Source organism: Physeter macrocephalus, chromosome 8, assembly GCF_002837175.3.
Source record: "Physeter macrocephalus isolate SW-GA chromosome 8, ASM283717v5, whole genome shotgun sequence".
Lineage (NCBI taxonomy): Eukaryota > Metazoa > Chordata > Mammalia > Artiodactyla > Physeteridae > Physeter > Physeter macrocephalus.
In genome coordinates, this window is record NC_041221.1 from 125758750 (window position 1) to 125769741 (window position 10992).

At 40.9% G+C, this 10992-nt stretch overlaps 1 protein-coding gene across 3 annotated transcripts in view; it reads left to right on the top strand.

Moving 5' to 3' along the window:
• The first annotated feature begins 1644 nt into the window (after positions 1 to 1644).
• Positions 1645 to 10992, top strand: part of SLC27A6 (solute carrier family 27 member 6) — a 64462-nt gene continuing 55114 nt past the window's right edge. For 2 of the 3 annotated variants that reach the window (XM_007122669.4, XM_055086736.1), the window contains exon 1: positions 1645 to 2866. In XM_007122669.4, coding sequence (XP_007122731.2) covers positions 2341 to 2866 — 526 coding nt within the window. In that variant the 5' untranslated portion in view covers positions 1645 to 2340. The remainder of the gene's footprint in view (positions 2867 to 10992) is intronic. The other variant, XM_055086737.1, reaches the window with a different exon arrangement.

Here is a 10992-nt window from a genome sequence, read left to right on the forward strand (position 1 = left end):
AAAAATTTTGTTCCATGACCTGGGATGATGTTAGGAGGTCCGTGATACGAAAAATCAGTGTAACACATGAGTTTTTCATGAAGTTAATTTTATTTATTCTCAAAGACTGTCTTTTATTATAATGGTATTCCCTTCCTTCTTTAATGCTGAAATAAATTCTTCCCTTCATGAAACAGTGGTGACAGTAGATGGTAATTGTTTTAATGTGTGCTTAATGTTTTTAATTTTACACGTTAAAAAGATGGCAAACCTATGTTTCTTTACTCGTTTTCCAGTAGAGGTGGACAGATTTTACTTGTATTGGAATTCAAAAGTCTGAGACCAACTGCTCCATATTCTATTCTCTGCTTCAAATATTGTTTTCTTGGAGGTGACTGATTCAGACTAGATCTAGGGGAGAAAAGCATAGAATGTCATAGATGCTTTTCAAGCTGTAAACTAACTTCTCAGTTGTAAACTACTGGGTACTAATACTTTTCTTTAAATGGAAAGGTGTTTCTGAATTGAAAAGACCAGAGTTTCCGAATAAATTTAGAAAGCATTTTCTTGATCTACACAAAAGGGTTTTAAGGGCTTGTCTTTCTTTTGGGATCTTCACTGTGACTTCAAAGTAATCATTTTCAGATTATTAAACCAGTCTGCCTTGGAGTTATCAGTTTTTTCTTTGTGAGGAAATCTGAGGTTAGCTAGAACCCAGTTGCAGAACATAAGACTGAAGGAGGAAAAGCTGACAAAGTGAGGCAATGCTTAATCATTTCAATATGTGCAAATTAACCATTTATACACTCTTCTTAAAAGCAGAGAGCTGGGATGGTGGTATGTGAAAGAAAAAAATGTGTAATTAAACACCCCTCAGTTTATCTTCAGTAAAATTTCACCATTGTATAAAATTTATTGTTATTTGCAATAACCTGTTTCGGCTCCTCTTTGCCCTCCCCCCTTTTGGAATCCTTAGTTTGAAGTTCTGTTCATTCTTTAAATTATTTCAATGGAAAAAAATTATTTTATGCTTTAAAAAATATATGGATGTGGGTATGGGCTTAAGCTCCCCCATCAATCAGTACTGGAAAATTTTATAAAAAGCACTATCAAGGCACTCTAAGGATAGAATTCTAGTATAAATGTCAATACCAACCTACTAATATAAGTTTTCACAAATACTTTTTGTAGAACGGCAAACCAACTTTGTGATGTTTCATGAACAAAGAGTTCAAATATTCCTTGATCTGTCCAATTCATAAATATATTTTTTGTTGTTGCCTGTCTCCCTGTTCCCTGCCTCCCCCCTGCCCCCTACGGCAGTTTTGGGGTTTTTTCTTTAATTCTTCCCCTCGCCTCTCTAGCCTCTAGTTTAGTTTCCTGTATTGACTATTTATCGAATGAATGAACTCCCCGACCCTGTTCCAGCAGCCTGGTTCCCCTCGACCCCATGCCATGCGGCTTTCCCTCCTGGGACTCCGGTCGCAGCACACTCGCCAGGGGGCTGGACGTGACGTGCGCCAAGGGAGGAGCCGGCGAGGGGGCCAGAGCCGCTCCAGCGGCCGCGGTCTGAGCAGGGGTTGGCTGGGAGCCTGGAGGCGGGCGGGAGGCGGGCAACAGCTCCGCCGTGGCTCGGAGGAGAGCTACACCGGCTCAAGAGCCCACGGAGGGGAGCCGCAGCCGACGTAGAAGGCAACTCTTCCAGCGGGCGCGGCGGTCACCTGGGAGCCCCGCGGGGACCCGACGTGCCCGAGGGGAGCTCCCGGGCGCTGGGCTGCTGCTGCGGCGCGGGGCGGCGCTGCGGGGCCCGTATCCCACGAGACCTGGGACACCCGGGACGGAGGCGTGGCCCCGTCACCCTGTGCGGTTTCTGGTGGATCAAGGCGGTAAGCCGGTGCGTTTCTAAGCAGTCGCCACCCCAGCTTCTCTCAGCTCGAATTCAGCCTCCAAGTTGCAGGCACCGGAAAGACTACCTCGACGAGGAGGGCATCTGCCCCTGACTGTGGTGGGGTTTGCTCAGGGGCTTAGAAGGCACTGGGGACTGACCCAACCAGCCCGGGGAGGACTGCCAGGCGCCTGAGAAAGCCGCAGGGCGCGGGCCGCCGTCGGGGTTCGGAGGCGAGGGGGCTGTGCTCGATTTGTAGATCCCGAGGCCCTGAGCTTATCTCATGGGCTGTCTGCTCATCCACCAGGTGTCCCACGTCTGATCCCCGGCACTCCTTGGGGCGACTTCTGTGCAAACTTCTGATTCTGTTTCGCAAGATTCCCTTCTTCCCTGAAAGGTTGGGACAAACTGCAGGTGCTAGCCTTGCACATTGCAGACCAGTTGTCTCCGAGGAAAGGTGCACCTAGAAGAGGACAATGGCAGGGCCTGGATCAGAGCTGCCTTCTGGCCCTGTGGCCCCCATGCTCCTGTCATGGCTAACAGGACTAGGGGCTGGAATGGTCTTACTGAGCTTTATGCAGAAACTCCTGTACCCTTACTTCTGGGACGACTTCTGGTACCTGCTGAAGGTGGTATGCTGTGGATTTCGGATGGAGATGTACAGACTGAAAGGGGAGCTGGTCACTGTCCTGGATAAATTCCTGATGCATGCCAAGAAGCAGCCTCAGAAACCTTTCATCATCTATGAGGGAGACATCTACACCTATCAGGATGTGGACAAGAGGAGTAGTAGAGTGGCCCATGTCTTCCTGAACCATTCCACCCTGAAAAGGGGCGATACCGTGGCTCTGCTGATGAGCAATGAGCCCGATTTCATTCACGTGTGGTTCGGCCTGGCCAAGCTGGGCTGCGTGGTGGCCTTCCTCAACTCCAACATTCGCTCCGTCTCCCTCCTGCATTGCATCCGCAGCTGTGAGCCCAGGGCCCTCGTGGTGGGTGCAGGTAGAGTATGGGGTGTGGTCCGCTTGTGCAGAATGGCAACCCTGCCTCCTACCCCTGCCCCCTCATTTTTTTGTTAGAACCAATTCACAACTAATATTCTGGGTGTGTGATGAAGTGTGCATGTTAAGGGTACAAAATAGTTTTATAATTCTATGGCTAGTGGTTTAATTCCCCCTCTCCCACTTCAATCACTTACTCTGTTGTAAATTACTAATTATTAGGACAGCTTTTGAAGACTTCTGAAATCTCTGCTGCTTATTATTTTAGCGAAGGCGGGGGGCGGGGGTTAGGGGTAGGGGTAGGGGCGCGCATTTTACCTTTCTTGATACCTTCAGTGAGTGCAAGAACGCAGAGATATAGAGCTTGGTAAGTTCTAAATTTTGTCAGATCTGGCAAGATTATTTGACGAGGAGGAAAGTGATCCTGATTTCATTGTGGAATAGCTACTGCCTCGAATAGTAACATTATCAGGGTTGACTGCCTTTGCAGAAGAAACATGTTTAATCGCAAGTGCGTATGAATGCCAGTCTTCATGTTTGCTCTTATTCTGCACTGCCTGCAAGCTAGGATTTGCCTGGCAAGGTTGGACTCCCACCTCCCAGCCAGTGGCAGGCTCTTGGCAGACTCTCAGCCTCTTTCTCTCCCTTCTCCCACACCAACCTGTGCATCATTTTCTTTATTTCAGTAAGTGCTAACCTTCTTCCTGCTCCCCTTCGATTTAGGCTTTGCATACATATACTGACAGTGAACTACAAAGAAAAGTCTTTGGTTGAGTGCCTGACTAATGAAGAACCTAGTAAGATGGGTTGCATAACAAAGTGGAAGTGCAGTATGAAAACTGATGCTTTGGTATAATCTAAGTGGTTTATGCTTATGCTTCTTGCATGGGGGTAGGAAGGTGGAGGATGAGGAGGATCATGGCAAGGACCTTAGTGAAAATATTTAAGTATTTTAGGTTAATAGATATATACTGACACCGTATATAGAATTTTTAGATTCACAGAGAAGTATGGGGGGAAAAAAATCTACATTTATACACCAGTGATGTCTAAAGTACAGTACTTTCCATGTAACCTTTATTATATAATAATTGCACATCACATGAAAATGAATTAGGCAGTGTAGAGTAGAAAGGTTAGTTATTCAAGGCTTTCGCTTTTGTTTGTTCCAGTTGCCCTTCCAGCTCAGTTTGTGACCTGATGAAATAGCAAAAATGTTTACTCTTTTTATTTTATGATGATTTTTTTTTTCATAGAAAGGCATTTTATTTTAAATATAGCAGTGTGTACATGTCAATCCCAAACTCCCAATCTATCCCTTATGACTCTTAAGCACTGATTTTATCTTGTTATAGGAGTGGAGAAGCCAGAAGCCCTCTAATGTGTATTTTTGTTCATTTTTTTTTTCCATTCAACAGTAATATCCTCCAAGATTGAAATCCAGCTCCTCTTCACCTTGGAAAGAAGTTAACTAGTATGATAAAATTTCTCTGAACTGTAGCAGTAATTAGGATAAAGGAGTCACACAGAATTTTGATAACGTGGTGAAACAATATTTACCTCTAGTGCAGGGGCAGTGATAATATGCATGCAGCAGGGAAAACTATCACAGTTCATCTCTGGATATATTCTGACATTTTAGTTGCTCATTCTAATTTAGATTGCAGTTTCTGGAGCAAATCTAAACCTTAAGTTGTGCAAAAAATTAGTAAAGCCATAAAGTCCCTTTAGAAGAGCAAACTAGAAGGGCCACGATATCTCTGAAAAGATTTCTGTGGCCGTGATGTTGGGGCCAACCTGAGAAACTTCCCATATCCTGTCTCCTGAGGGACTCCTCTTGAAGTGCATAGGGCTGGTTACCTCTCAAAACAGAGTTTTCAAACTTTGCTCTTGACCAAGTTCTTGCCTAATTAGGACCAATTAGTTTTGCAGTTTTACTTGTGCCAGTTTTTGCCTTGCTTGCCAATAACTAATTGCATAGTTTCCTAGTTTTTGTTTTTACCACTACCAGTCAGGTTTTGTTGGAATTTTAAGCCAAAAACATTTAATTGCTTTGCTCAGTAAGTAGGTACCTGGAGAAATCAACCTTAAATCCTAGTAACAGTTCTTTTTAGCATACCTCCAAAATACATAAATTGCTTATGTTTTTCAAAGATAGGACAGTTCTATTTTTATTAATTACTAGTTTTGTAAGACAGCATGGCTTAGATCACGGTCACTTTTTTGTATTTGAAGCTCTTACCCTGAAAACTGTATTCTTGGCATCTTGAGTCTAATCCATGAAAAATTTATACATATAGCTTTTAGAACTTTCCATTTCAGAGGTCTTAAATTCTCATTGGATGTTTCTAATGGAGATGTACTATGAAATCATTATATCCCCAGGGACAGTGTATGGAGGTGGAAAGACCAGTCAAGTGGTTTAGATCAAGAAAAGCCAGACAGTCCCAGGTTTCACTTATGATCTGCCACTTCTTAGCTGTGTGATTGAAGATAAGATTATCAGCTGCCCTGAGTCTCACTTTACTCAGCTGTAAAATGGTGATAATACCATCTCCTTCACAGTGTAATTCTGAGGATTAAATGACAGCTTTTGTAAAGTGACTAGCTGAGTGCCTAGTATGTACAAAGTAAATCCTTGGTGAATTAACATAATTGCTGTTATCATTATCGAGTCATCGGGGCTTTTACTAAGGGATCTCATTTGGATTTTGCCGCTACATTTTAATTTGGTGTTAGCTGTAAGAAAGACTAGTAAGTCGGACTGTCTGTTTGGGATAGGACCTTTAACGTATCACTTTGCTATGTTTTAGCAAAATGTTATTTTTCATAAATTATATAAAAACAGTGTCAAACAGGTTTTATAATCAGGCCAGATATTGTCCATGGTGGTCCACGGTGATAGGTGACATTTTAATCATGGCAGGTGTCTGATAGTTCTGTCTGTATCAACTAAGCCACCAGGGAAATAAATGTTATTCTTGCTCTAATTGTCATTAACAGAAATATGAATGTTGCCATTTACTCAAGGCTGACTGTGTAAAAGGTACTCCCAGTGATTCTGAGAGGCAGGTACAGAGCTATATTTTGGAAACTGAAAGGGAAAGAAATTCATCTAGGATGTCTAGGGTGACACAGCTTAGTAGGTACAGAGCAGACTCAAAACCTGGTATCTGATGTAAGACTGCTGTATTATACACTATAGCCCAATGGTTTCTGGGACTGTTAATCCCCTTTTGATATAACCATGAAAAAAATTGCATTCCAGTTATATAAAAATAGTAAAATTAAAGTTGCCAATATTAAGACATCAGGTTTTTCATGCACAGATAACTAGAAAAAATTTAAATGTTTATAAAACTATTATTCCTATTTCTCATTCTGAAGATTCAAAAATAGTTGCAAAAAAGCTTTATATCTGTATAGTTTCGTTTAGAAGATGTGTCAGGTGGCATCCCAACTTACCCTGGAAAATTTCAGCACTTACTGAAAATTAAATAGTCTTGTATTAAACCTAGTTCTTTCCCCCCAATATTTCAACTCTGATATTGCAAATAGTGCCTGCTGCCAAGATTATCATCCACCTAGATATGCCCTTCTCTTTACTTGGAACAAACAGAAAAATGTTGAGATGTTTGTATATAGCTTTTAAAAGTTTGTGTAATTATATCCTTTGACATATTTAGCTATAATAAGAATAATGATAATAATCAATAATAATCTCTTCCATTTTTAAAGTACTGTGTAAATAACAAGCTGTTTTTAGACACATTATCTTATGTCATCCTCACCACAGCCATAGCCTGGTTTTAAAGATGAGGGAAGCATGCCTGGGAGTGGGCAAGTAATCTTGTCAAGTGCCTACTTCTAGGAGAGGCAGTGTGGGAACTGGAGCCTGGATTTTCTGATGCTAAATCACAAAACCTGTTGGGTATACCTTTGTCTTTGTCCTCATTTCTACTCCTGCTTATTCCCTCATCTCCATCTTTTCCTTTCCTCTTCCCTTCACTTTCCACCCCTCCCCTCTGCCCTGCTCCTTTTCCTTCTCTCTCTGTCCTATTCCATCCATTCGTCTACTTTGTTTCAGCACTTTTCCCACCAGTCCTCTTGCCTGTATGCTGTGGCTATCGCAGTGACTCAGTGGAATGGTAAAGATCTGTTTGCCAATTCACGTATAGATATTTGTGTGGCTCTGAGGAATAGGCCAAGAACTCAGATGTAAGCTCTTAGAGAAGGAAGTTTGTTTTGCTTGCTGCTAAATTCTCAGAAATTAGTGTAAAGGAGTTGCTCAATAAATATTTATTGCCTGGATGAATGAATAGGTGATTGAACGACCTAATGAAAAACTGTAAGATACATATGGGCATTCACTAACTGTTTACTTACTTGCCTATTTTGGCCCATGAATTGTCTGTCTCCTGTTCTTTTGGTAGCTGATTTTGGCAGTAGATATATCAATGGAATTTCTGGTTGTGTTATTTTATATCAATGTTGCTAAATGTTAGAATCATGACTCCCCAAAAGTCAAAGCATTTTAGACTTTGTAGTCTTTAGTGTTTAGACTAAACATCCACAGAATTTCAGATTTACTTGCATGTGTGTATTTTGCACTCTCTCCTTTCTCAATATATCACATATTAAATCATTATAATTATAAGTGGATAACTAAAAAATATATATTGATATTATCCAGAACCTTTTTACTTTATATTCAGTAGTATTTTGTGTCTCCACATTCTCGGAAGGGTTTTGTGTTTCTATTCACAAGAAGTACAATCCTATGTCATCTCTCTAAACTTACAGTAATGCATGCAGCATTGCCTTGTTCGTTTTTATGATCTGTTGCATTCAGACTGTGCAGGGCAAATATTCCAGTTAACAATCAAGCCATTGTAATTCTCCAAATGACTTTCAACCATAAAGGCATCTTCTTTTCAAGACCGAAAGGAAGAGGTAGAGGAAAAATAAGACCCTTTAAATTCTGTAGAAAGTTCTGTAGAAAGTAATACATATTCAGATAGATAAGACATGGCTCATGTGAACCTGTAGTATTTTATCCACGTACTATGATAGCCTCACATATCTATTTTAATTTTTACGTGTAGTAGAATGAATGGCTGTTTTGCAATTTTTTTTTCCTGTTTTAGACTCAGCTCTTTCAAGGATTACCTCCATTCCAAAAGAAAATAACTGATTTTGATTGGAAGTTTAAGTGGCTTCCTGGTTTACTAGTTGGAAAAGGTAGTGTTCTAAGCATGTGTTATTTTCTTCACTGATCATGAGGATACCGACCCTGGGATTCTTATGTACGGTATATGTTGAACATGTGTTTACTGTAAGGGAATGGTGCTTGAATACTGACAGGAGCAAAAACAATTTAAAGAGGGATTGTGCCTCCTCAGAGAAGTGGCAAGGCTGAATGGGAGAAACACACATCTGAGTAATAATTATTTACTGGCAATAGGAGATGTGTTGGAAATAATGTCAAATGAAGTATTCTACTTTTTATTTTCTTGCACAATTTTGCCAATAATAAATACACTGTCTACTCCCCAAAAGATGTGGGGACAGCTGAAAGTGAAAACCCCTAAACCCATTTACAAACTTGTGTGCTCGTATTCAGGGCAGTTAATAAAGGTGCTTCAGGGGAGAATATGTTATCACAGTTGAAAGGCTTATGCTCCAGTGTACTTCCTAGGGTTATGATTATCAATAAACTAATATTTGTAAAAATAGCTGGCACATTATTGATGATGAAATTAGTTTCTGGCCTGATAAGAAGTATTGTTATCTACATCATGATATACGTTGCTTTAGGACATTGCTTACTTAAGCATCAATTTTCTTAGATACCATAGCCTACCCATGTGTTCTTTGAGAAAGCTGTTGAGCTGCTGTTAAGCAGTAGGATGGTAGTTATGAGCATGTGATGAGACCTACAACTTCACTTTGGTTTCTGTGTGAATATTACTTTGCATTATGGAAAGCTCAAGTTAACCCTGTGCAGATGAATTTCATATTAGTTGTATTAACACATAAAAGTTTAAAGTTAAATGTTTGCCAGAGTTTTAAGAGCTCAAGCAATACCTCTGAGATAACTATTAGTTTGTTTTATGTAGAATAAGATAATTTAAAAATAATTTTTGTAAGTCAGAGAAACACAAACATATGATATTACTTATATGTGGAATCTAAAAAAATGATACAAATGGACTTATTTACAAAACAGAAACAGACTCACAGACATAGAAAACAAACTTATGGTTACCAAAGGGGAAAGGGGGGAGGGATATATTAGGAGTTTTGGATTAGCAGATATACACTACTATACATAAAATAGCTAAACAACAAGGTACTATTGTATAGCACAGGAAACTACATTAAATGTCTTATAATTACGTATAATGAAAAAGAATATATAGGTATGTATAACTGAATCGCTTCTCTGTACACCAGAAACTAACACAACATTGTAAATCAACTATACCTCAATTAAAAAAAAAAGTTTTTAATGCAGAATGAATAACATAATTCACACTAATGGCATATTAGAGGAATATATTACATTTTTACTTATTGATTTCATAGTCTTAGAAATGTGAATAAGAGGCATAATAATGATGTAGAAACAAGAAATTAATTTGTACAAACAGTACTAAAGGATTGTAAGCAGAGATCATAATTTACCTCTTTTTTTTTTTTTTTTTTTTTGCGGTACGCAGGCCTCTCACTCTTGTGGCCTCTCCCGTTGCGGAGCACAGGCTCCGGATGCGCAGGCTCAGCGGCCATGGCTCACGGGCCCAGCCGCTCCGCGGCATGTGGGATCTTCCCGGACCAGGGCACGAACCCGTGTCCCCTGCATCGGCAGGCGGACTCTCAACCACTGCGCCACCAGGGAAGCCCCATAATTTACCTCTTTTTATGCTTGCAACCCCTCCTAACACAGTGCCTTGCATATGCGAGGAACAGTGTGTATTTCCTGGAAGAATCCATTGCTTTGAAACGAGAGATTCAGTCTTCTCCTGTAGTGCAGACTTTGTTAAATCTCGTAGAATTGTCTGTCTCATTTTCTTATGGTAATATACTGATAAGACCTGCACCTACAGTGGATCCCATGGACAGAACTCCATTCCATATCCAGCACCTATGGTGTGTGTGCCAGGCACAGTCAGTGAAAGGATGGAGTAGGACAGGCATCATTTTGAGGTGCTTACAGTTCTATGGGTTTCAATGGTAGGACACTTTACTAAACAGTAAATCTTCATGAAACACAAACAAGTTTCCATGAAGTATTTAAACACATGCTATTTTTTTTTTTTTTTTTTTTTTTTTGCAGTACGCAGGCCTCTCACTGTTGTGGCCTCTCCCGTTGCGGAGCACAGGCTCCGGACATGCAGGCTCAGCGGCCATGGCTTACGGGCCCAGCCGCTCCGCGGCATGTGGGATCCTCCCGGACCGGGGCACGAACCCGCGTCCCCTGCATCGGCAGGCGGACCCTCACCCACTGCGCCACCAGGGAAGCCCCCACATGCTATTTTTGGTGGGACTTAATATTTAAAATTTACTTGCAAAATGACACTAAAACTTTCCATTTGATTAAGAAAGATTGACAGTGATAAGTAAATAATGATTCTTTATCCCCTACAAGACTTTTCAAATTTTTATTTCAATTTTCACTATCCTCATCCACACTTCCTACCACTATTGAAGAAATAATTTGGTTAGATAAAATTCTATTTGGTAATTCTAAATGTCTCAGCTAAGTCAGTTTAATTGTAATATATGAAGGAGATTAAATTGTATCTCCTCTGATTCCTAGGAAATCCACTCACTTCCTTTTTCTTGTAAAAGTCATCACTCTGTAAGTACTCTGATTTTTTAGACTCTACAATTCTAACAAAGATTTGGGGCCACAGTTAATCATATTGTAACTTTCTTTGTATTTATTTTGCCAATTTAGACACACATTAAGAACACATAGGGCTTCCCTGGTGGCGCAGTGGCTGAGAATCCGCCTGCCGATGCAGGGGACACGGGTTCGTGCCCCGGTCCGGGAAGATCCCACATGCCGCGGAGCGGCTGGGCCCGTGAGCCATGGCCGCTGAGCCTGCGCGTCCGGAGCCTGTG